This window comes from Bubalus kerabau, chromosome 15 (assembly GCF_029407905.1).
Source record: "Bubalus kerabau isolate K-KA32 ecotype Philippines breed swamp buffalo chromosome 15, PCC_UOA_SB_1v2, whole genome shotgun sequence".
Lineage (NCBI taxonomy): Eukaryota > Metazoa > Chordata > Mammalia > Artiodactyla > Bovidae > Bubalus > Bubalus kerabau.
The window spans coordinates 64,327,035-64,353,666 of NC_073638.1; the positions used below are offsets into that span (position 1 = coordinate 64,327,035).

At 42.6% G+C, this 26,632-nt stretch overlaps 2 protein-coding genes across 13 annotated transcripts in view; one reads left to right on the plus strand and one right to left on the minus strand.

Moving 5' to 3' along the window:
* TCP11L1 (t-complex 11 like 1) overlaps positions 1 to 14,753 on the plus strand; it is a 34,856-nt gene extending 20,103 nt beyond the window's left edge. For 9 of the 12 annotated variants that reach the window (XM_055549266.1, XM_055549267.1, XM_055549269.1 and 6 more), the window contains 5 exons: positions 2,436 to 2,632; positions 5,462 to 5,643; positions 7,472 to 7,644; positions 11,021 to 11,200; positions 11,570 to 14,753. In XM_055549266.1, the coding sequence (XP_055405241.1) occupies positions 2,436 to 2,632; positions 5,462 to 5,643; positions 7,472 to 7,644; positions 11,021 to 11,200; positions 11,570 to 11,604 (767 nt within the window). In that variant the 3' untranslated portion in view covers positions 11,605 to 14,753. Of the gene's footprint in view, positions 1 to 2,435; positions 2,633 to 5,461; positions 5,644 to 7,471; positions 7,645 to 11,020 lie in introns of all 12 variants that reach the window. The other 3 variants (XR_008703124.1, XM_055549270.1, XM_055549273.1) reach the window with 3 other exon arrangements.
* Positions 14,754 to 17,939: 3,186 nt separating this feature from the next.
* CSTF3 (cleavage stimulation factor subunit 3) overlaps positions 17,940 to 26,632 on the minus strand; it is a 68,375-nt gene continuing 59,682 nt past the window's right edge. Inside the window, exons 14-21 of the mRNA XM_055549275.1 lie at positions 26,315 to 26,458; positions 25,846 to 25,948; positions 23,809 to 23,878; positions 22,345 to 22,540; positions 20,131 to 20,284; positions 19,314 to 19,408; positions 19,111 to 19,171; positions 17,940 to 18,605 (exon numbers count right to left, since the gene is read on the minus strand). Coding sequence (XP_055405250.1) covers positions 18,403 to 18,605; positions 19,111 to 19,171; positions 19,314 to 19,408; positions 20,131 to 20,284; positions 22,345 to 22,540; positions 23,809 to 23,878; positions 25,846 to 25,948; positions 26,315 to 26,458 — 1,026 coding nt within the window. The 3' untranslated portion in view covers positions 17,940 to 18,402. The remainder of the gene's footprint in view (positions 18,606 to 19,110; positions 19,172 to 19,313; positions 19,409 to 20,130; positions 20,285 to 22,344; positions 22,541 to 23,808; positions 23,879 to 25,845; positions 25,949 to 26,314; positions 26,459 to 26,632) is intronic.

A 26,632-nucleotide genomic window follows, 5' to 3' on the forward strand; every position in this document is an offset into this window, starting at 1 on the left:
AAACAAAATGAAAATTTAATATGGGAATACGTGCGTGCGTGCAAGTCACTTCAGTCATATCCTACTCTTTGTGACTCTATGGACTGTAGCCCGCCAGGCTTCTCTGTCCATAGGATTCTTCAGGCAAGAATACTGGAGTGGGTTGCCATGCCTTCCTCCAGGGGATCTTCCAGACCCATAGATCAAACCAGCATCTCTTATGTCTCCTGCATTGGCAGGTGAGTTCTCTACCATTGAGCCACCAGGGAAGCCCAGTATGGAAATACAGTAGTCTCATTTGAAGACAGAAAAACAAGACATTAGGCCTTGATAACTTAGTTGACAAGCAAGGGAACTGTAAGTAGACGAGGAGAATAGAAATTTAAAAGAACAATGAAGTCCTAAATTAAATGAATTTTTAGTGAAAACATCAGTTTGAGGTAAATTGTTTACTTGGCCTTGATTTTTAAAATGTGACAAACTTCTTAGGACTGTTTAGCTCACATTTCTTTTCTCTATGAGGTACATCAAGAAATTTCTCTTTGTTGTGTGTGTAGATCTTCTGGTTTCATAATCAGAAAAGGTTTCATTTTTATGAACGTCTCAGATGATTGCTGGGAACGGTTAACTTTGGAGCCAAACTGTGTTGCATTTCTAGGGTCCTTTTTTTGGTCTCTGCCTTGGCAGCAGATGGTCTCAGTAAATTGCAGTCTTCAGTTCCAATTTATTACATGTTCCTTTTAGCCTGTAAATTTGCTGGTCACAGATGAAAATGGCAGTCTCTGGATAGATTGTGTAGTCTGATCAAAGTTGTTAATTCAGTGCCCCTGCTTGAATTGACTATGTACCAGCTTTGCCACAGATGACCTCACAGTAAGCCTAGGAGGTAGACACTATTTTTTAAACCAATTTTACAGATGTGGAAATAGGTTTTGAGGGATTTTTGACCAGAACTTATGACTACAGGGATTTCCCTGGTGGTCCAGTGGTTAAGAATCTGCCTGTCAGTACAGGGGACACAGGTTCACTTCCCTGTAGGGGAAGATTCCACATCCCATGGGGCAATTAAGCCCACTCACCACGACTTTTGAGGTCTGTGCTCCACAACAAGAGAAGCCACCTTAGAAGCCCTCACGCTGCAACTAGAGAAAGCCTGCGAGTACAAAATTGACCCACTCAGCTCTTTTTCTCAACCAGTATTGTACTGCGCCTCAGGAGACATCAGGGTTACAGTTTACAGGCTGAAGAGCCTTAGAGTAAGGGTCAGGTGCTGGCAGCCGGGCCCAGGCCCTGAGCCGGTCAGAGTCACTCGCAGCATGAAAGCCGAGGTTTCCCAGAGCTGGTGGCCTACAGAATGCTGCCTCCAGAGGCTAAAGGGAGAGCGAAGCCCAGAACCGGGAGCTCGGCGTGATCAGCGTGTGGGCAGGACCAGAGGTGTGTCCGGCTGCAGCCGTGAATAGCGGACTCCAGCCGCGCCCTCGACTGCACGCTTGGTGGTAAGGCGGCCTCCGCTGATGGGGCTGCAGCCCGTTCGTGTCGTGTCAGAGGGTTGTTTTTGCTCAGACAATGTGGACAAAAGCTTCATCTTCTTGCTCTTGTGTCCCTCAGAGTCCCTGGTACATTACTCAGCTTAGAAGAGTAGGAAAGCATGCCGGCAGATGGGAGACAACCAAGGTCCCCTCGCTGGGGTGGGGGAGTTCCCCCCAAATGCCATGCAGTATGTGCCACACAGGTGACAGGAATTACCCCCGGCAAGGCTGACCGTAAACCAGATTGATAGGAGGCTGAGATCTAGAGAAGGACAAGCCTCATTTTCAGTGTGGAGGGTACTTTACACTGGGAAACTCTAGCCAGCATCTCCCCCCATCTGTCCCTGGGCAGGAATTTTCTCATCTCACTGAGCTGGACTTAGCTTCCAGCCGCGTGTCATGCATGAGTGGCCGGGGTGGGAGAGCAAAGAGCAAAAGTCTGCTGAAGATCTGAGGTGGCAAGACCAGGGTGCATGCGCTGCGTCCACCATCATGGTCAGTCCTCAGCCGCCTCTGGGGTGGCGCTGGTGCGCGCATACTAACTTGCTTGTGGTGTCTGAATCTGTGCGACCCTGTGGACTGTAGAGTGGGTTGCCATGCCCTCCTCCAGGGATGCCATGCCCTTCCCGACCCAGGGATCGAGCCCGTGTCTCTTATGTCTCCTGCGTTGGCAGGCAGGTTCTCTACCACTAATGGCACCAGTGCCAGACCTTTGATTATGTTAAGAACCTTGACAGTCAGACAGATTATGACGAACCTAAGGTCACTCAACTGATAATTGCCTGTCCTGTGATGTAAACCGAGGTCTGTTTGATGCCAAAGTCCATGTTCTGTACTTTACCACACTTCCAGGATGATCTTCCCTAAAGTAATTCTGGGAAGTGTCTCAGAGTGTTCAGTAATGTTCCAAGTCTTGCTTTTTCACAGATTCCCTGGACTTTGTCACCCAGTGGCTGCAGGAAGCCACAGATGACCTTATGAGTCAGAAGTACAAAAACGCGCTGCCGGCTGCGGGAGGGGCTGCCGGCTCTGCGGACGGTCCCTGGCTAGATCCCGTGGCCGTGCAGAATTACGCGTACCTGAAGCTTCTGAAGTGGGACCACCTCCACCGGCCTTTCCCTGAAGTAGGTGCTCCAGGGCAAGCTGACTGCTCGTTTCTCTCTTGTACTGCTGAACTTCTGAAGAATAGTTACAACTCACATAGAGAAAGTTGTTCCTTTGTAAACTGTATAATTCCTGGGTTTTTAGTACATTCACAGAGCTGTGCTTCCATTACCACTGTTTCATTTCAGAACATTCTCATCACCAGAAAGGAAACCCTGGACCCATTAGCAGTCACTATTCTTCCCCCTTTCTCCCCTCACCCCTTGGCAACCTACTCTCTGTCTCGATGGATTTGGCCTATTCTGGACTTTTTGTTTAAACGGAATCATACAATATTGGCCGTTCATGTCTAGCTTCTTAGCATAAAGTTCATCCATGTTGTAGCATGTATCAGTACTTCATTCCTTTTTTTTTAAATTGTGGTAAAATATATGTCAAGTTTACCCCCTCCCCACATCTTTTTTCTTTGACTGAACCCTTTGGCCTGTGGGGTCTTAGTTCCCTGAACCAGGGATGGACCCCCCCCCTCCTCCTCCGCTGCCTTGGAAGGCAGAGTCTTAAACTACTGGGGCAAGCCCCTCCCATCTTTGCTTGGGCAGCTCTGGGCATTAGGTGCGTTCACGTGACTGTGGAGCCTCCACCCATTTACAGAGCAAGCTGAAACTCTGCACTCTTTAAGCACTGACTCCTCGTTCCTGTCCCCTCCCGTCTCCTCTGTGTTTCTGGATCTGACTGCTCGGTGCCGCATATGAGTGAAATCACACAGTGATTTGTCCTTTTGTGTCTTGCTTATTTCACTTAGTATACCATCTTCAGGGTTCATCCACGATGTTGCTTGTGTCCGCACTTCTTTCTGAGTCTGAATCTCTTCCATTGTGTGGCTCACCCCATTTTGCTTCATTCATCAGCTGATGGACACTTAAGTTGTCTCCAGTTTTAGGCTCTTGTGAACTGCGCTGCTCTGAATATTTGTGTACAAGTTTTTGTGTAGACATGTGTTCCCGCTTCCCTTAGGTATGTATCTAGGATTAGAACTGCTGGGTCACGTGGTGACTCTTCGGTGCTGCCAGACCATTCTCCAGAGTATCTGCCTCGTTTTGTAATCCCACCAGAAGTGTGTGCAGCTGCTAATTTGTGCTGCCGAGCGTCTGTCCTGTTTTTACTCATCCTGATGAAAACCCTAACTCAGCGATGTTGCTTTTCAGTTTTATCTAAAGAAACTGCTTCTCCTTCCATGCAGAGCCATGGTTTTTTTTTTTTTTTTTTTCTTTTTATGTTTTTTAGAATAAGTGCTACTAACGGCCAGAATCCCTTAAGGAGATGACTAACTAGGGATTCCCCAGCAAATAGGTGGTTTGGTGTCTAGACTCCCTTTCTTTTTTGAGGGCACTCAGGCTTCTTATCTCTAGCCTTCTCTGCTGCTTCTCTAATTTTCTTTCTCAGTTCCTTATTTTTCCTTTTAAGATGTTGTGAGCCTGAGTTTTCACCTCCTGTCTCTGAGTTCCCTGTTTCGTGCCAGACCAAGCTCTAAAGAGGGTGTTGAACTGGGGGTGGGGGAGGCTCCTTCCTGAAGAGTCACAGGCTCTCTCGTCTCTCCTGTAGATGTTTTACTTGAAAAATAGCTGTGGGGAAAACGGTGTTTTCACTGGGGATAGGTATCCACTCTCAGAATTGATCCTTGGAGATTTTTTTCCCCCGCATAGGTAAGAAGTGGATTTATTTAAAGAGAAACACACTCCCCAGACAGAGTATGGGCCATCTTGGAAGGCCATAGCAGCCCAGAAACATGGCGTGATAGTTTTTAAGGGCTGGGTAATCACATTGGCTAATGAATGGGAGGATTTACATCCTAAACCCAAGTACTACATACTGCTAGGAGGCTTCAAAGCAAGGACGCTGCTGCCATGTAACAAAGTGAAGTCAAAACAGGGACTGGTAAAGCCTCTCTGTTTGACAGTAGAGGAGTATCAGCCTTCAGAGATGGTTTTTACTTCGCAGAGAGAATTCTGGGCGAAGACTCCACATTGTTAACGTCCTGATTTGGTGCATTAGTTTCTTATACCAAGACCAGTCCTTAAACTTTATTTGGTTAATCTATAAAAGCTCAGATTGGACGTCGTATCCCCCCAAACTCTCCACTGCCCTTTCTCTCACCCCACACAGGGGGACTCTGGCCCGGCCGGACCCAGGCCTGTCCATAACACGGGGACACCGTCAGAAGTTCACTCACTAACTGCTTTCCACGTGACTTTGGGTTACCTGTCATTCCTGCTTTTCCTATTGACAGTTTTTCTATTTTTTTATTCACTCCCCATTTCTTGAGAGCCTCCCTTGTGCTGGATGCAGAGGGGGATACAGAGGTGAAGAAATACATCTCCCCCTCCTTCCCTCCGGTGCCCTGGATAGAGTGGATTTATTGAGTTCTGGCTCTGCCAGCTGCTTTATATACATGGTCTTTTTTCATCTTTATTTATTTATTTTTTACTTTTATTGAAGTATAGTTGATTTACAGTGTTGTATTAATTTCAGGCAAAGTGAATCAGTTATACATACACATATATCTACTCTTTTTTTTTACATTCTTTCCCCATGTAGGTCATTACGGAGTATTGAATAATTCCCTGTGCTATACAGTAGGTCCTTATTAGTTAACTATTTTATATATACTAGTGTGTACCTGTCAATCCCAATCTCCGAACTTGTCCCGCTCCCCTTTTTTCATCTTTAAAACAGCCCCATGAAGGAGGAATCCCCGTTTTGCATAGTTGTGGGGGCTGTGGCCACACAGCCCTCTGCTGGTCACAGCTTGAACCTGCAGCTCAGGATGATTTCTGTTGTATTCATCGCAGACAGTTTTGATGGACCATTCTCGCTTCCAAGAGTTCCAGCTCCAGCTGGAGCAGCTGACCGTCCTGGGGGCCGTGTTGCTGGTCACGTTCAGCATGGCAGCCCCAGGGATCGCCAGCCGGGCTGACTTCGCTGAGAAACTCAAGATGATTGTAAAGATTCTGCTCACAGACATGCATCTGCCGTAAGTGGCCAAAAGCTGTGGGGGAGGGTCTTCAATGGATGGTGCGAGGCAGAGGGTGGCAGGGAGCAGGCTTGGGTGGGGGGTCTGCAGTGTGAGACAGAATCAGGGCCACTCACCAGGGACTGAGGAAATCTGGCTCTCCAGTGCCCTGCAGAATTTATTCAGGGTCACACGGTCAAAGTTAGAGTCAACTCTAGGGTTGCTGAGCAAGGCTCTGGGACAGTGGCTTTCAAATGTTTGTGACCAGGACGCCTAGTAAAGAAATTCGTCTTCCATGGTGACAGAGCACACTTGGACACTCATGTAACTAAAATAAAAACTTCAAAAGTGAAACTTACCCAGCTGTGCTTAATACTTCCTGGTATTTCTATTATATTCTTGCTCCATTAAAAAAAAAATATTGGTTGTTATCCAGTGTTACCCTACGTTCACCACCAACTAACAGTTTTGTCAACACAGCCCTGGGGAAAGGTCAAATAAGAACCAAGTTGCATTCTTCCAGTGTGTGTGAATGTGGTTGAAGTTTTCTGCCCTTTGCACACCCCTCATAGACGTTCTGTGCTGGGTGTGAATGGGTTATTTATGAACCAGCGGCAGTCCCCGCTTGTGTGAGGGCGGCGGCTGTGAGTGCTCCTGCAGTGAAGCCAGGTTAGGTGATTTGTGTGGTTTCCACCTTTTGGAATGGCTCTAAATAAAGCTGCTAGTGGTAAAGAACCCTCCCGCCAGTGCAGGTAGGCAGAAGAGATGTGGGTTCAATCCCTGCTTCAGGAAGATCCCCTGGAAAAGGGCATGGCATCCCACTCCAGAATTCTTGGAATCCCATGGACAGAGGAGCCTGGCAGGCTATATCCATAGGGTCACACAGAGTCAGACACAACTGAAGTGATTAAGCACACACAAATAAAACTGTATCTAACGAGGTTCAACTTAGAGGATTCTTCAAGTGGAATGTCCACAAACCTCCTCCTCCTTACAAAGTGGAGAAACTGGCTGCTGCGTTTGCACACAGCCTGAGTGTGTTCACTGCCACGAGGGGTGTATCCACAAGTCCTGACCTGGCCCTCAACAGTCTTGACTCCTGCAGGGTGTTTGCTGAGGCGAGGCCTGGCCTGAGGCCCTTGCACAGGTGTAGCCCTGGGCTGTCGCCTAAGTTCCGCACCAGTAAAACTGCTCTGTCACAGCTCCTGAGGAGTGGGGCCTGTCTGGCGCTCCCTCAGAAGGCCAGCCCCGGCGTGTCCACCCTGGCCCCAGCATCGAGTCCCAGGGCTCGGACGTTTGCTCTAGATCCAGGAGAGAGGTGATTGCCCTCTTAGAAAACACCCACCACCACGAGGGCTCCCTCCAGAGATGTCAGGGGAGCCCGGGAGCTCTAGGAAATCAAGGTGTGAATTTTAACTTTAAGGTTTCAGTTCCGTTTATTCTTTGAAAGTAGTTAATACACTGTTTCAAAAGCCAAACAGATAAAGTGGTATCCAGTGAAAAGTTTGTCTCCTGCTACCACATTTCTGGTTGTTGGTGTTGCTCCAGAGGTGTCCAGGGTAGGCCTCGGTCAGTTCCAGCCTTATTTCACCCCATAGATGCGAGCAAGAAGTTGGGTTTTAGATTGTTAGACCAGGTATAACCTGAGCCCTCCCCTCGCCTTTCTGTTAGAGAGAAGCTCCCTGAGTCGGGTGGACACGGTCTGAGAGGCTTGGGGCAGGGAAGGGTCACAGTTTCCCCCTGAGCCGGCCAGTCCACAAATGGGTCGCGGGGGCTGGGGGCTGAGGGGACTGTGCACTCGGTTCACGGGCCCTCCCTTCCCTGCTTCTCCTTCCCTTCTCTGCTGAAGCTCCTTCCACCTGGAGGACGCCCTGACTGCCGTCGGGGAGAAGGTCTGCCTGGAGGTGAGCAGCTGCCTTTCCCTGTGTGGCCTCAGCCCCCTCACCACGGAAAAGGAGGCTGTGCTCAAGGGTCAGATCCAGGCCGTGGCCAGTCCCGACAACCCCATCCGCAGGATCGTGGGTACGTCTGGGGGAAGTCGGGGCCAGGGATGTGCCTGTGATGGGCTGGCGGACATTGTGGAGAGGAGAGGGATTAAATCACCTCTGTGTGGTGAGAGCGATCCCAAGTTCTGATAAGCGACCGGCAGCCAGCACTGTCCTGAGGGCTCTGGCTTTGGAATCCCGGGTCTTGGTTCAGAACCCTGCTCCAGCACCGTGAGGTAGTGGGAAATATCCGTATTGGTCTCTGCCCCTGGTTCCTGGCACAGAGCTGCTGGGACTCTGGTGGTTTCCTCCGTGAGAAGAGCTCTGGGAGCACCTTTTATTCGAATATTTGGTCTTTTCCTGATCCGGAGCTCCTGCAGCCTTTGGAATTTCCTGGGTTTGGGGAGCGTCTTTTGTTCTGAAGAGGTGACTCTTTGGACTCCCTCTTGGGGGCTGGTCCTCCAACAGGCCAAGCCATGATTAGAAGTTTGGAACTTTCAGCCCTACCCTCCATTCTCCAGAGAGAGAGAGGAGAAGGACTAGAAATGCCTGCAAGATGAGCCCTTCATGAAAGTCCCAGAAGTACAGGGTGTGGAGAGCTTCTGGGTGCGTGAACACATCCGTGTAGGGGGTGGGTGGTGCGTGCACCCCTGCTGCACAAGAACAGAGGCTCTGGCCCTTGGAATTCTCCCCGCCTCGCCTCATGAATGTCTTCACTGTTCACTTGTATCCTTTATCAGAGCCTTTATTATATAATAAACTGGTGAAACCTCCCTGAGTTCTGTGAGCTGCTCTGGCAGATCACAAATCCACGGGAAAGGATGCCATGTGAACCTCCGATGTGTAGTCAAGTCAGACAGAAGTGGTGGGTGACCTGGGGACCTACTCCTTTGGGTTGGTGTCTGATGTGGGCATCAGCCTTGTGGGCCTGAGCCCTTAACCTGTGGGAACAGAGGCTATGTCCAGGTGGTGTCAGAACTGAGTAAGATTGTGGGACACCCAGCTGGGGTCACCGACAACTTGGTGGTGGGAACCCCTCTCCCCCAGACCTGGAGTCAGAAGTGCTTTGAGGGGCTTCCGTGGTGGCCCAGATGGTAAAGAAATCTGCGGTGCAGGAGACCCAAGTTTGATCCCTGGGTTGGGAAGATCCTCTGGAGGAGGGCATGGCAACCCACTCCAGTATTCTTGCCTGGAGAATGCGCATGGACCGAGGAGCCTGGCGAGCTGCAGTTCATGGGGTCGCGCAGAGTCAGACACGACTGAAGCGACTTAGCACGTGTGCCTGGCGGTCCAGTGGTTAAGACTGCGCACTTCCAGTGCTTCCACCGCTCGGGGCACAGGTTTGATCCCGGGTTGGGGAACTAAGATCCCACATACCGCAAGGCGCGGCCAAAAGAAAAAGAAACACAAAACAAAACCCAGAAGTTTTTTAGACGTTGTAATGGGGCAAGGGTGAGGAGAAGCACAGCTGTAGGTCAAGACTAGGATGGATTTTCTTTGCAAGTACTTACTGTGTAGCTTGAGGAAGTGATGTGATACTTGAGATTCTTCATCTCTAAAAAGGGAGTACTACCAGCAGCACCTCTAGGGTTGCTGAGAGGACTGCCGTGATCATATTAAATATAAGTAAGGTCCTTCCTGCCGAACCTGGCAGCACATAGGACTCTGCAACAAGTCGCAATTAATAAAAATATTACTGCTATGTGAGCTGTTCCTTTCCATCATCACTGTTTGATTCTGTTCACTGGTTGATCAAGGAACACATCTAATATTTAATTTTTAGGATTATTGTTATTTGATTGTGAAGTCCTTCCTCAACTTCTTTGTGAAATCAGATAGCTGTTCCTCTTATAAATAATGAAAAGTTAGCAGGTTTCAGGCAAAAACAGAATGATCCATAGTTATCAGATTCTGAGTAGAGGCTGAACCAGCAATATGGGTGTGCTTCTAATACTATCACTTGGTTTTCTTTATTCCTAGGTAATATTTTATGATGGAGAAGGAAATGGCAACCCACTCCAGTAGTCTTGCCTGGAAAATTCCATGGACAGAGGATCCTGGCGGGCTACAGTGCATGGGGTCGCGAAGAGTTGGCCGCTACTGAGCAACTGAGCAAAATATTTTATGAAAAGAAAGAAAGTCCCTCAGTCATGTCTGACTCTTTGCGACCCCGTGGCCTGCCAGGTCCATAGTATTCTCCAGGCAAGAATACTGGAGTGGGTTGCCATTCCCTTCTCCAGGGCATCTTCCTGACCCAGGGGTTGAACCCAGGTCTCCCGAGTTGACAGGCAGATTCTTTACCATCTGAGCTACCAGGGAAGCCCTGCCAAAACAAGAATGCTGTCAGAAGTGGGATTTATAAAAAGAGAGTTACATGAATCAGTGTTTTTTTTTAAATATTAGATTTTTCCACCCCAGGCCTGCCTTAGTTACAGTTTCATCTTTGGATTCCTCAGGGGGAGCCTCCTGATGTTGCAGGGCCCTCAGACCCTCAAGATCATTGTCGTCAAGTGGGGTGTGGAGGCGGGAAAGGGCTGTGTGAGGAGACCGCTGGCTACCAGGCTGCCCTTGGTTCTGCCAGCTAAGTTTAGTCACAGCCAGTGGCGGTGTGTTACTGGCATCCAAAGAGTGTAAGTCAGTCACACCTGAGAAGGTTCCCTAGTTGAGGGGGGCGTGAAGTTTGAAAACACTTATTCGATATAAATGCCCCTGTTGCTTTTGTAATAAAATCTGCAAGGTTGCGGCTTGCACACACTCTTTTTTGACAGCTGAGGCTGCACAGGAAGGTATAGCACTATCATAGGGGTGAGGGTGCGGGGCTAAGAAAGCAAATGAAGTGATTCCAGGGAGTAGGACAAGCTGCCCACAGCTCCGTGAGCTTCACTGTGGGCTGTGGAGGAGGAGGCTCAGGCTTCTCTCATGGGCTTTGTGGGAAAAACTAGATCACAGGTTAGCAGTGCTGGAATCGTCTTTCTTTCTCCTCTTTTTGGAACTTGTATTTCTTGCTTTGCTTTTCCTCCCACTTTTTATGTGATCTTCAACAGTGGCTAATGTTGGTCTCATTGCACCCTGCTCCTCTGAGAGCAGAGCCTGTCAGCACCCTAGACTCTCCTTAATCATCCATGCATTTATCCTTGCTTTCCAAGTATATTATTTGGGACATTGCCTGGAGGCCGGGTCTCGTGGCAGGCATTGGGTGCCAGGGAGAGAGCGACAGACAAGAGGAGCGTGGTCCCACCCTGTGGAGGAAACATTACCAAAGAGATGAATGTTCAGAAGTGGGAGGTGCCCCAGGGTGATCAGGGAAGACTTTCTCAAAAAGGTGATGTTTAGGCTAAAAACTGAAGCATAAACAGAAGTTTGTAAAGTCGCCCTAACTAGGAAACAAACATCTGCTTTCTCTTCAATCACAGATTCCCGAATCCTGACCTTCTTAGACGCCTACCTTGCCTCAAGTCATCAGAAGCCATCGCCCATAGCCCCTGGGGGATTGGGTCCGATTCAAAAAGAGCTGGAGGAAGTTGCCGTTAAATTCGTGCGCCTGGTCAACTATAACAAGATGGTGTTCAGTCCCTACTATGACGCCATCCTCAGTAAGATCCTCGCCAGATCCTAACGCGTATAGTCCCTGTAGCAGCAGTATTACTTGCTCGACCTGTTCTCAGCTGTGATGTGGCTTTGGAAAATGGCTATTTAGTACATTTCTGTTTAATAGCACAGATTCCAAAAGGAAGAATATTGTGTATCAATGTTGAGAAGACTTGTTGGAAAATGCACTGAATTCTCTTTTGGGGGTTTGTATTTATGAGCGCAAGTTTACATCAGAGAGGCTGTTGTCCTGAGTTTCATAGGTAGCACTCAGCTTTTAACGGGACTGTCCTGTGTATATCGCGGTTGTAGCTGCCTGTCTCTCCCTGGAGTCTGGGACCGCTCTTCTGCCATCTGGGTTGTTTTTCTTTTAGACACCCGAGAGTATCTGCCAGCCACCCCAGAGTGAGAAGCCAAGCCGTGATGCGTTTAGACGCGCCCCTCTCTTGCACAGCCCACCCCTCCTCCCTCCAGGTATTTAAGTTAGAACTTTATAAATCTTACTGCCTCCCGTCTGCCCCCCTCGACCCCCAGTTATTTATTGCTTTCTCCCCTCCTGGCCCAGCCAGAGCCCTAGAATCCTTTCATTCTGGAGGAGTTATTAATACTTGATTTAAAAAAGCTTTCTCTTTGGTACAAAATTACTTCTGAACCTGGATGATCGTGTTTATGGGATGTAGAGAAAGGACAATTCTTTGATTTTTATGTCTTGAAAGTTGAGGAATCTTTTAAAAAATAATATGCTAGTGTAATATAAAAGAAGACAGAAATCGGAAGTTTTTACTGAAAAGTTCACTCTGATACAACACCTCGAGGTATTGACTGAATTCGAATTCCAGAATTGGATTTAAGTGTTTTCAGATAAAATAGCATAAGCTCACTTACTTCTCAGGTAATGAAGTTATAGGAAATCTCTGATTTTCGAGCAGTATTTATCTAGGAACTTGAGTGACCAGAGTTCCTGACATACCCTGTGGCTGAAAGGGTAGCTTGGGGTCTCATAGATGACCTGTTTTGTTAAAGAATAAATGTGTATCTTAGGGACGTTATGTGAGAAACTGAACTGTGAAGTCACTGGGGTGATCCCCAGCTGCCAGAACCACAGGGGTGGCGTCAGGCAAGGAATCCCTTCATTCAAGCCCATAAGGGTGGGGGTGGAGCTGAGGACAGGGTTGGGGAAACATCCACCCTGTGGACCATCTAGTGATACCAGGTTCCAGAGGAGCTACTGGTTATACTGGGAGGGATGTGATTTCTCCATCTGTTTGCTTCAGACTGCACTCTAATATTTTTACTTGCAGTCAGAAATGTAAGCTGGGTTCCATGGTCAGAGGTCATATTAATAAAGGTTAGTCTCAAGGACAAATCCTCTCTGGTTTCCTGGGCAGAGGTTAAAAGCTCAGTAAGTAGAACTTTTAAAGAACAAAACCACATCCTCTGTAGCGCGTTCAGTGAGGTCACCTCTGGAATTGTTCCTGGAGGTCAGGCTGCCATGGCAGCTGCGCTCACTGGTTGTAGAGAATGAGGTTCAGTGGGTGGGGTGGGGGGGCACTCTGGCTTGCCTCAACCTCAGTGTTCAGGGGTTCCCCACCCCATCCAAGGATGTGGGAGAGGGGTGTAACCCCCCGATGCAGGGCGGGTCACCACCTCCTGTAGCCATTTTCCCTAAATCTCCAGAGTTCTTCATTCTGCTTCTTTTGCAAGAATTAACTCTTAGTAGATTTTTTTCCCCCTCATGGGTTCCTACATGGATAGAGTGACGTTTGGACAGTTTGAAATCTTGATGCCCATGTAACAGGGAGCTTCACAGACTCCTGTGGCCCCCACTACCTCAGTGTCCCCTGGTGGAATTCTACAAGAGCCAGAATGAAGACAGTAAAGTTCAGAATCACGATATTCATATTGAATCGTTTTGCTGTTGCTCTTTGAAGATATGTGAGCTAGTTTTTCTTCCTGGAATCTCATAGGATTATCACTAAGGGCCAGGAAAATTCGTTTAGTTATTTAGTCACTCAGGAAATGTTTGCTAAGCATCTACTTAGAGCTCCCCCAATCCAGGGTATTCTGTCCCTCCAAGACAAAATACCTTTGGCATATAAATTATCCTTCAGAATTGAACTGGTTTTATATATATACTGCATGCTGGTTGGATCTGACATGGTTTCCTGCCCAAAAGGGTTTGTGGAAAACATATCTTTATGGAAGTGCTAAGTTTATTTGGCAATAGTACTTCACCACAAGTGGGTAGAACTGAGCGCCTTGAGAGCTGGGTTGCGATCAGCAGGTCAGCTTGATTTCTCTGATAGTTTCCTAAATGAATGAGTGAGTGAGTGAATAAAGGTCTAGAAGTCAGCTGTCAGTTGATGAGGTGACTAGTGGGTGGCGTCTCACTGTATGTAGTTTTCTTTTTTTAATCTCATTAATTCTAAAGCAAGCTGTAAAATGTGATTGTTCATGTGATGTAACCCTATAAATATACTTCAGGTAAGAGTTACACTGATATATCTTACTGATTAATGCAGTGGACAGGTATATAGGAACTTTTTCTCTGTGAAGAAAAGTTATTAAAAAGTTTGACTCAATAGGCATAAAACGTGCACATTACTGGCTGATAGTTCTGAATGGCTTATTTAGCAGTTCTGTTTTTGTGGCTTATTTTAATTTCTCCGAAGTCTTAAGATTCCTGGGAATAGAGCAGCCTCATTTCCTGCTGAATTTCAAGGGAGTGAATAGGTGCTGTTTGACTTCCAGTGATCTTTTGACATGCTCTGACTTGTATGTAAAGCACTTGTTTTTCTTTTGAGGCAGAACAGTAGAGTGGGAGGACTGAGAGCTGTCAGGAAACCAGAGCTCTAATCCCATTTCTGTCATGTGATTAGCTGGAGCAAATCGGGACCCATTTCAGTACCCATAGAATGAATGGACTAGAAAAGGGCCTTTCAAGTCTGACATTCTGTGATGAATTTGACTGGAATAACTGAAGTAGACTGCGGTCGGATTGTGCAGAGATCTGACTTAGAGGAAGATCTGGGTTGAGTCGTTCCTCTGTTGCCTTCTTGCAAGGAAGGCTCTGTGACATTGGGCCATTCTTCCTTAGGCTTTGTAAAACAAGAATACTAATTCACACTTCCTGTGAGGATTAAATTTGATAATGGATATTAGAATGCTTTGTACACACAAAAGAACTATAAATGGCTTTATTAGCAACAAAGAAGAGTATTGTAACCTTTTTGCCTGTAGGTGATGACAGATTTGACTGCGGGTGCCCAGCCTCCTTCAGTCAAGCACGTTTTACAGGCCTGTAGGGAAGGTTTTCCTCCTGTCCTGTCCCAAGACTGTTATTTTCTTTTATCCCCTCTTCTGTACCAGAGCTGCAATCTTACTTCTCTTACATGCTGCCACTCACCTGCCCTCCAGTGATTTCTCACTTCCACCTCCGTATTATTTGAAGTAAATGAATGGATGACTGAATGGTAGTGGATGATAGGCTATGAAACTCATATTAAAAGGCACTATCTCATTGAAAACCTAAATAAAGAATTACAATGATGTTTGCAATTGTGTATTTATATTGGGTTTTATATACCTATTTTAATGGTTTGCCTTTTTATTCATTTTTCAAAGCACCTTCATGGGACGGGGAAAGGAGAAACTTTTAAGCCTGAAATCCTCTATTAACCTACCGAATGTTCACTGATACTTTCAGAAAAAGCTAGAGTCCTAGAAATGTGTCAGAAACCTGAGCAGGCAGAATTTTACCTAAAACTGCCTTTAGTGTGGATTTCTGTCTTACCTATGTTGCCTTCTGAACTAACATATAGTTCAGAAGGCCCGATCTGATGGGATGTCACTTAATTTAGAAATCAGTTGTGTCTGACGTTGGCATCAATAGTCAGACTTCACCATTTTTGTATTTGTTTTATCTGAACTAAGCCTAGCTTCCCTGGTGGCTCAGGTGGTAAAGAACCTGCCTGCAATGCAGGAGACATGGGTTTGATCCCTGGGTAGGGAGAAGGAAATGGCAACTCACTCCAGTATTTTAACCTAGGAAAATCCCATGGACAGAGGAGCCTGGCACGGGCTACATGGGATACATGGGGTCACAAAGAGTCAGACGTGACTTATGACTAAACAACAACCTATCTGAACTAAACATTGAGAGTCTTTAAGTGCAACTTTTGACTTAAAGCAGCCTTAATATCAAAGTAACACTTTTTTTCCTTTCTCATTCTTATTGCCTCTGCTTTCTGAAGTACTGCTTGCTGTGGGCTCAAAGTAGAAATTGGTCACGTCTTGGACAGGGAAGAAAATTTAGTACATGGAATTGTTTTTTTTAACTTTTATTCCCAGAGCTGATAAGCTAACTTCTGTTAAATATTTAAAGTTTTACCTAAATCAGTAATATGGTAACTGAGTTTTGTTAACTTGGCATGAATTAACCATTCAAGAATTCTGAAATTTGTATTAAATAAAATATAACTGCACTTGCTGAACATCACAGTTAAGTAAAAACTACCAACTTTAATGAAGTTTGCTTTGGGAATTGAAATGTAAAAATCAAAATTTATGAACATGGTGATTTTAATTTTACTATCATATAAATCAACTCTTAGTTTTACATATTAAGTATATGCCAGTAGAGGATTATAAAATTACCAAATAAATTCATAATTATCCCCCAAGGTCAACATGCTGACAAAAATGGTTTTATATTTTTGTTCTTTTCCAGTAGTACATTTGATCACTTTTATATTTACTAGGTAGCTATAACCTTTTACTTTATGTGGCTATATAGATAAAACCTCTTGTTTGAAATTTAGTGCTAACAGCCAGAGTTTGACTGATTTTTGTTTAGGAAGGATTTATGGTCCTTAAATTTCATCCAGTTCTAGAATTGTGGGGAGATGCTATCATTGTTTTTATGAAGAGGAAAGATATGAACATCTTTTGGTAATTTCTCTGCGTCCAGCAATATGGATATATGAGTCTTTGGACATGTAGGGCTGGCTATATATACCACAGGAGTCTGCACAGAGTTTCAAAAGTGAGTTCAGATTTCTAACATCATGCTACTTGATGTTAGATGAAGGAATTAATTATCAAACATTCACAGAGAATCATACTAAAAACCAAAAGTGCATATATATAGACAGAACATTAAGTTCTACATATATAGAGAGAATATTAAGAAAATGTTTTCTTCTTAACAAGAAATAATCTGAAGTTTAAATGTCATATAATTTCTAGGGAAAAAAATCTTAGAAATAAATGCAGTAGGAGCAATTATAATACATATAAATGGCCTTAACAGTCCTTAGTCCCCAGAGAAGGCAATGGCAACCCACTCCAGTGTTCTTGCCTGGAGAATCCCAGGGACAGAGGAGCCTGTTGGGCTGCCGTCTATGGGGTTGCACAGAGTCAGACACGACTGACGCGACTTAGCAGCAGCAGCAACAGTCCTTAGTAGCACTTTTCACCAAGGTAGGTAGGGGTGTGTATGTGTGTTTTCTTGTTACAATGCTTTAAAAAAAAAAAAAAGATCATTTTCCTTGCATAATCATATGGCTTTGCTCATATGGAAACACTCTTACAGACCATTACAGGTATTTGAAATCAGTTTGTCTTCAATACACTACCCAACGATAGCACTCCAGCAAAGATTGCATATCTCTATATTTTAAAGTCTGCTATATGGTACTATATGGTACTACTTGTGCCTTTCAGGTTGTATTGTTGATAACCATGATATTAAAAAGAAAACCCACACAGCTTAAAAATGATACTTAACAAAATCTGAGGTAGAGCTGACTTTGTTTTAAGGAAATTTTACTCAGCTTCACTGGTAAAATACTGGAGACACACTTGTGATCAACTTCGGTAAGTATAACTTTGCTACATGTAAGTTTATATAAGAAACTGATAGAACTTGTCTTCATTTGTAGAAATATTTGAAGCTGAAATTTAATCACACTTGAATTCAAATTCTAAACTGTGTACCCAATATGTAAGATTGTCTTTTTATAGCCTTACTACTTTTCCTCTTGTTTTTTTTTTTTGGTCCTTATTTTTAGCCTTTATTCTGAATCAATCACAATCCTCAGGGCTCAACTTGTTTTTGGTCTAGTTTTCTAAAAACGAGCCTAGAGGAGGTAATGCTCCTAATAAAGAGCAAAACAATTCTTCTGACTTATTTTTTTTAAGGATAAATTTTTGCTCACTGTAATCAGTTTTTGGTTACTTGGCCACAGTTTTCTTTGATAGGTAAGAAGTGGATTTCTTCAGCGCGAAACACACTCCACACTCTGAGTGTGGACCGTTGCCGAGGGCTAGTGCAGCCAGCCAGTAGTTTTTCTTTAATGAACACTGAAATACATGTGAGAGCAAGACAGTGAGTGATTAAAGGAATACCACACTTATGTCACTTTTAAGAGAGACGAAAGATAAAATAGCTCAGTCTCCCTCAGATTTAATTTGGGGAAAATGCATTCATATTTGAGGATTTCTAAAATGTTTAATTTATCTCTTAAAAATGGATCCCTCATGTTTTCAAATAGTAGCAAAAAAGACCAGGAAAGGACAATAGTTGTATATATGGTAAATACAAGATGACTTGTATTGTTGACGTTTATTTGTAAACTGTATTGGCTGAATAACATAAGCTGCTATTTCAGATGTGAACGAAAGCAGCAGCAGGAGACATGACTTTTTTTGAGATCCTTTTATTTTTTAAAGGATTGTTTTAAAATGTTTGTTAAACTACAAAACCGATTCCGTACATTCTGCCATAAATAAAATGAACAATAAGGCAGGACTCTACATAAGCAAACCAAAACAGCTGTTTTCAGAAAATGTGATAAAATGCTTTACAATCATAAGCCATCCAGTTTTTAAAATAAAACTGTTGAAAACCCACAAGTCTTCAAGTGGTACATACAAGACACCCTTGAAGCAGGAACAAAATGTGGTTCTGCCACTTAGTACTGTTCTCACACTTTTGAAAACCTAGTTCTGCTTAGAGCATAGGTCTATTCCAAATCCTAAAATTCATGTAGGTTGGTTGTTGTTCTCAAGAACCATATGATAGAGGCACCAATGACAATACAACTTTGTTTCCAAGAACCTTGTAACAAAGCATTGTCTCTTTTAAACATACGACTTAGAGGCAAAAGGATAAGAGTTTTCTTCTGAGGCGGGCGCTACACCTGCTTCACCGGATTCGCTTCTGCTGCCTCGCCCTGTAAATGTCATGAACAGGGGGAACCACAGCTCCCTTTTCCTCGTCTTCATCTGAATCCTCATTGGGCCTTTTGACAGCCTTCGTGAGCACTGCATTACTTTCCACTGGGCCGTTGCCTTCTACCGCTAGCTCTGGGGCTCCTCCAGTAATGATCCTCACAGCTTCTTCAACTGCTATTGAAGCAAAACAAAAGGACTATTGGAGGGTGTTTACAAGTATGCCACTGTGTCATTCACTTTGTTACACAGCAGAAACTAACACAACATTGTTAAGTACCTATAGCCCAATTTCAAAAAAAAAGTACGCTGTGAAGGAAAACATATGTACTACTTTGGATACTTTATCATTTTGTAGTGTCCTATTAGCAAATTCTGAGATAGTACTACTGATACTAAATAAAGACAAAAAACTATGGTTAAAATTAATACAGTTTTCATAAGCAAAATCTGATAGTGCATGTTCACATGAAGAGAAAAGATAAGCTTTTTATGATATTTTTCTTAGCAGAATTAGAACATGAACTGGCCTCTCTGCACCAAAGAGGTTTTGGACCCCTGCGAGGTGTCCCTGTACTGCCGCAAGGTGGCTAGCTGGTTTTGGAAGCTTCCGTGGCGATCTCTCCTATCTTGGAGACAATACTGTGAATTCCACTCTAAAAATGGAGCCTCAGTCACTTACTATTTGGTATCTTGCATCTTCGGAAAATTTCCATTAGTTCATCCACTTGTACAAAAGGACCCTATTTTGACACAAAGAAAACTTAATCCCCAATAATCTGACAAGTTAAAATAGCCCCACTTTGTATTTCCCAAGATAAAAAAATACATAATTACTATATTTACCCATAGAGCAAGTATCTGTCATGAAAATGGTGAACAAACCTGGAAACAAATAGGAGGAGGGAGAAGTTTCATTAAAACAACTGCTGCAGGTGGCACTGGGAACACTCCACCAGGGACAGGGTGCAAGCCCGGAGCTGTAAGAGAAAGGAATAGAGGAATGGGACGGAAGAATTTCTATACGTGTAATAACTAACACAAGTAATTTGTACATTAATTACTATGTACAAAGAGTCTATGTTGCTTAAAAACATCTTAAAATGTTTTTAGTGTTTTATATGTTTGACCAAACTCAAGTGGGTGAGACAGTGAAAGCAGTCTCAACCTCATGGCCACTGGGGGGCAGAAAAGTAAACAAGTGACTTTGCGTAAGATGATCCAGAACCTGAGTTAGTCAGTTTTTGTCAAAGATCATGTCTAAGCCTCACAAGTCATTTTTTCAGCAAGCCCATTTAAAGTCAGTTATACAATAACATATTTCATTGTAAGGGCCTTGTTCAAATAGAATTCAGAGACTACTACATATTAGTAACTATAAACAATACCAAATATCACCAAAGTAAGTTTCCAGCTGTGCAGGTAACCTGTATGTAGCGGCATTTCAGAAAACTCTCTTAAGTATCACTGCCGAATGTGTTACTACAATCTGGATCAGTGAGGTTTTTTGTTTAAGACATTTTAAATTCATCTTGATCCAAAGATTATAGCCAAATCACTTGTCATTATTGACCCTGAGTCTAATTATTAACCTACAATGGAAAGGTCACATTAGTTTGCCCCCTCCAACCCCCACACACCTCTGGATTTAAACCAACAAACAAACTGAGGTCTCAGTACTGGATCTAAAGTCATGGCTTACGTGCTAAATGTCGTGGCTGAAATGGAATCATCTGCTGAGTGTCTGGTTTAGGGTATTCTGGTTTTCTATCCACTTCATCTTTCAGAACAGGCACTATAGAAGGAGCTACAACTGGGTCTGGAATTATAGCTGCTAGCTTAGCACGGGAGACATCCTGAAAATGCAGAACAGAAGAATCCTAAACCTGAAAAAGGGACTTACAGAGTAGAACTGTGCAATTCTACACTCCTGAGGATACACTAAATAGCTGGGTTAAAACCATAGTGAGAATGGAGAAAGAAAAGTGAGAACTTCCATGACAGTGAAGACTGACAAGTGTTAAGAGTCATTAGACTCAGTGTCACCAGGGGGGACATTTGTAGGATCCTTTTGTAGGTAATACATACCGGGTAGATGTATATACCTGGTAGGTAATAAATACCAGGTAGAGGTGGGGTAATTTGGAAGAAAATCTGCAGTTTTAGATATTTTCTGATATTTCCTTTCCACTAAAACCGAACATCATCCATCAGGTTCTCTAAGTGAAGAAGCTGATTAAGTAAGGTGCTCTTTCATGAAACCTAACAAAGCTTATCACCTACGTTAGTTCATAAGATTTTGCTAATGAAATGAAAAATTATTCCCAACATACTGTTACAGGGGAGAAGAAATGTTTGTTGAGTAACCACTGTTTGTCAATTTTTGCCGTTCATTCACTCTCTGAGGAGGTAGATAGGATCACCTCCATTTTACAGAAGGGACTAACGCTCAAAGAGGTTCTGCTATCTCCAATGTTATATGGCTAAGAAGCAGACAGAGGAGTTGAGAGCACAGGCCTCTCTGACCTCACACCCATTCTGTCTTCTTTTCAGTGTCCCAGCAATGCCTGCCAGGGCTGAGAGCAACTCAGAGAGAGCCTCTTTTGCCAGCATCAAGGGATATAAGAGAATTTCATGTTCTCAAAACTTGCTCATATGCAGTTGGTGGCAAATCTAAATGAGGACACCCACTGAGAATTGCTTTTTTCCCTCTCTTTCCCACTCTCACTTATGTGCCACACACGAAAGCATACTGATCCTTCCCAAATACAGAGAATATAAACAGAAATACAAGATGGAAAATTCACGAAGATATTTTCATTAACTTCCTTAATTTCCATTTTCAACTTGGCAAAGTTGAAACAGTCTAAAGATTCCACATAACAGTCTTAAAAATGCCTTTGGCTTTTCATTAAGAATTTGTTAAACCAGGAGCAGAATCCCCTCATCCCTGAGCAGTAACCCTAGTTCAGAATAGGAATATGGGGCTGGCACACAACTGGAGCTTCCATTAATGAAAAGGTCTGAAGTTTATTTTAATCTGGTTCAGACACAAGACCAGTGAGACTCTGGCTAAAAGAGGGCAGTGAGGAAATGAAGAATGATGGTGAGGAACATCCTAATGCTGGCTGGCTTAAGGAGACCAATCAATCCAGTACTCTTATGGATATAGCTTCCTCTTGGATTTTCATCTGGTCTTTGTTCACCTGACACAGAAAAATCAAGCAATGATAGAGCAATGGTTTCTCACCAAGGGCTATTTCTAGGCTATTAATCTTTCCTTTTGGCCTGAATGAGTTCAGGTTCCAGATCTGTTTTCTTAATGATGCAGTAGTCCAAATAGAGGAGTTCCATTCCTAGATAAGCTGTTGGGTTGAGGAAAAAGTTTGTTCCAGTTTTGTTCCAGAACTGGAACGAAATTTTTGGCCGATTAAATAATTTCCTAAAGGCGTCCACTGAAGGAGCCCTGTTTAAAGATACAAACACTTCAAAGAAATTTATGGATTTACCAAGCTATAAAGTTTCTTCATTATATCTACAACATATATAGCAGAAATTACATTTGGTTTAAGATCTCCTATCAAAACACACTCCTCAATTTTAAGAACTGTTAGAGAAAAACTAACAAGTGACATTCAGATTGTCCACCTGCCCACAAAATGTAAGAAATAGGCATTGACAATTTCAGGGAAAGAATGAAAGTTTGTTAAATCTCATTTTAATTCTCATTTTGTTCAGTACTGTTGATAATATTTCACAAACCCAAGGAAAATCCCTGAACTTTTTGTATTGTGCAAATCTATAATAAAACTAGACTAATTTCAATTTCAGAATTTACTTTAAAGTTTGTCCATGAACTCTTCTAAAACGTTGGGAAAGTACAGACATCACACACATCGTAAGCCCAAGTACATACCTTATACCCAAGTGCTTTTAGTTCACTTGCAGAGCAAGGATATAGATCCATGAACTTGTATCTGTCTACCAGTAAAGCTGTTTCTTTGCCTTCATACTCTTCTTTGAATGCTGTAAACCGTCTTTTCTCCACTTTGAGTATACTAGCTAGATCACCAATATTACTTTCAAAAGCTAGAAATCGGGCCCAGATTTCTCTGTAAGAAAATAAATATAATCAATACTTCACCATCCTGGGTTTGGGACTTACAAAAATCTTCCAGTTCCCTTCCTCCCCCATATTTAAATTATAAGAATCTATTTTTTTTATTATAAAGATTTCCAAGCTTCAAAACATAGAGTAGTATAATGAATACCTATATTCCATTACCTAGATTCAGTCATCATTAATATTTTGCTACATTTGCTTCCCTATGTTTTCACTTAAGTATCTGAAAGTGAACTATAGTCATCATAACCTTTCACCCTAAATACTTTCATATTTAAGGGTTTTTTGTTTTTCCTTATTTAGCCTACTTCCTATCATTTGTGGTCAATGAGACATTTATCCTAGAGACAGTAAACCGACTCTAGGTGGGAAGAGTTGAAAAGGAACCTAGATTTCCAATTACTCCTGAATGATATGACTTCACCATTTTGTAGTGGCATGAATTAAAATGTAGACTACATTCTTTGTGCAATGTATGAATAAAAATACATTTCAAAATCTAACATGATTGCTCTCTATTTTTTCCCAGTAATAGGGATCACTGGGGACAAATTAGTGCCTCACCACTGTTCTAACAGCCAAAATTAATTCTCTGAGACTCTACTTAAAATGTTACTAAGCACCTCTGTACTAAAGTAATACAGTGACTTCCTATTTTATGCTAGGTAGGGGACTATCGCAAAACTTCTATACTGGTAGACATTATTGCTACTCAACAAGAAAGTAAGAACTGGGAAAGTTAGGAAACCTGCCCAAGGTATAGCTGACTGAGTTGGAATTTGAACCCAAGACTCCAAAGCCTTCCTACTTTCACTGTACCACTATACCATCCTGTTCCTCTGGTATAACTGACAGAGTCAAAACCATAAATCAGGGATGTAACCTGTCAAACAAACTTTCATTTTGTAAGAGTCTTTGCTCTTGAAAAAGAGATACAAAAATTTCAGAACTCTGCCCTAATTTGTTCATATCAATTTATAGGGATATAGAGAAAGATATATTAAAATATTTAATAACAAATTGTTAAGGCATCTCTCAAAATAATCCTAGTCAGTATGCAAAAAAAATTTTTTTAACAAATCTTAAACAGGTATGAAAATATTGCAGGCAGCCATTTGTAAATGAAACTTCTAAAGAGCAGGGAAATTTCTACTGAAACTTAAGACTCACAACAAGCAAACATTCATCCCATAGACTACAGTTCAAGTATTAAAGCTGCCATTAGAACCTGACCAGTAAGTTTTCACAATGGCTTACCCAGATTTCTCAGGAGGAAGACTTCCAGATGTTAAAACTCGTTCAAACAAAACTCGAGTATTATTGTCCTCTAGGATATTAAAGAAAATTTTAAATATTAAAAAAATTTAGCTCTATAATTTAACAAAGCATTATCTCATTGTATCCTCACAAAAATCTTACACAGAGGGGTCTAAGTATTATCACAACCAGAATTTATATGTGAGGAAGCTTGAGGTTCAAAAAGATGAAGTAAATTGATTCAGCTCATTGTTAACTGAGTAATGGACCTGTAACTAGAAGCCAGACCATACTAAACAAAAGGTACTGAATAGGTGGGTGGGGTGGTAGATGAACATGGATGATTTTAGAAGATAATAATGCTGACATTGGGCTTCCCTGGTGGCTCAGCAATAAAGAATCCACCTGCAATGCAGGAGATGTGGGTTCAATCCCTGGGTTGGGAAGATTTCCTGGAGAAGGAAATGGCAACCCACTCCAGTATTCTTGGCTGGAGAATTCCATGAACAGAGGAGCCTGGAGGGCTACAGTCCATGGACTCACAAAAGAGTCAGACACGACGAGGTGACTAAACAACAACAAAGCTGACATCAGATTCCATCCTCAGTTTTACAGTAAAAAATATTATACATGCTAGTAACTATTCTAAAAAATGAAGCAAAATAATATAAAACTGGTGAGGAACATTCATTTCATACAAGAAATTCTTTTTAATTAAATGCTCCACCAACTTACTTTCTGGAATTAAGTCCTCTTCCAGAGAGTAGAATCACTAAGTTGAAATACAAAGTCATGTTTTAAGTTTTATTCTTTTCTACTACGCATCTGGTCCCATCACTTCATGGAGAATAGATGGGGAAACAGTGGAAACAGTGTCAGACTTTATTTTTTTGGGCTCCAAAATCACTGCAGATGGTGATTGCAGCCATGAAATTAAAAGATGCTTACTCCTTGGAAGGAAAGTTATGACCAACCTAGACAGCATATTGAAAAGCAGAGACACTACTTTGCCAACAAAGGTCCATCTAGTCAAGGCTATGGTGTTTCCAGTGGTCATGTATGGATGTGAGAGTTGGACTGTGAAGAAAGCTGAGCGCCGAAGAATTGATGCTTTTGAACTGTGGTGTTGGAGAAGACTCTTGAGAGTCCCTTGGACTGCAAGGAGATCCAACCAGTCCATTCTAAAGGAGATCGGCCTTGGGTGTTCTTTGGAAGGACTGATGCTAAACCTGAACTCCAATACTTTGGCCACCTCATGCGAAGAGTTGACTCATTGGAAAAGACTCTGATGCTGGGAGGGATTGGGGGCAGGAGGAGAAGGGGACGACAGAGGATGAGATAGCTGGATTGCATCACCAACTCGATAGACATGAGTTTGAGTGAACTCCGGGAGATGGTGATGGACAGGGAGGCCTGGCGTGCTGTGATTCACGGGGTCACAAAGAGTTGGACACGACTGAGCGACTGAACTGAACTGAACTATGTAGGTAGACAGAATGTTATATTTTTCTAAAATATTAAAATCATTAATATACACCTGTGATATCTAAGTTTAACATCTAATTATTTACATGACACATAATTTTTTATATTTCTTTCTTAAATCAGTTTTTATACCAGATCATTTTTAGTCAAGAAATTACATATCCTGGATTGTGGTGTGGTTAAGTTGACTAAATGAGATATATACATACATATACGAATTCTCTAGTCTTGTGCCTGGTCTAAGGTAGAAACCCAATAAAGGATTGCCATTATTATTATTACAGCAAAATAGAAAAATAAAGATAAAGATGCTCATAAACATAATGTTTCTTTTTGAAATCTCTTCCCCAGTAGCCTCAGGGCATTTTACTCTACTACTTGGGCATTTTTAAGTTTTCATGGCTTGAGATTTGTGGCTTTATTCCTACTACTGTTGGGAATGTGCTGCAGAATTAAAGACCATTCTGCAGAGGGAAAAATTCCAGGAACATAATATCAAAGAATGACATTGATGGTTTAATATTAACCATTACAGATCTAGACTCTACTTACCATTGAGGTGAGAAAGATAGTCAATATAGGCCAGGACATATTCTGGAATGTCTCCATATTTCTTTAGCCCCAGCTCAAAAATCTTAAAGGCAACAGATTTGTCCTAGAAGTAAAGAAAGCAAAGTACTGATTTCCATCAGATAAGATACTCAAAGAATATTAAAACTACATTTAAATATGACTAAGTACATTAAGATTAAAATGAATATTAAAATCATGTAAAAACTGCAGCACTAAATACCATTCAGGGGATTTAGATTCAGAAATATGGAGTTTAATAAGGTATAAATTAGCAGGCAGAGGGGATATGAACAATGCTCCATGTAATTTTACACAGATACACTTAGGTCTCCTTTATGATACAGAAGAATTAAAGTTTAATAACAGAAACTAGGACTGCCTTTCTTTTAATTAGTTTATCTCAGATAAAGGAAATTATTCTACCTTTATATTTTATTTCAGGACTTACCTTACTACAGTAATATTCCATGAGTGCTGCAGTAACATAGACATGGTGGCGGGTTCTGGTATCTTCTCTTGCTTTTTTAAATATCATTCTTCCAGATTTGATCCCTTCAGCTCTTCTTGCGAATTTCATATATTGGATATATACCTATGCAAAAAAAGTATTTGTTTCCTATAGATTAGGTAGAATGTGATGCCTGTGGGATCTAATACAGACTCACCATACTTCTATACTAACATGTTTTGCTGTATAAGAAAGCAATTTGAATACTTGAGAAATTGAAAAGTATCAATAAGATTATAGATATTGCAGTATTTAAAT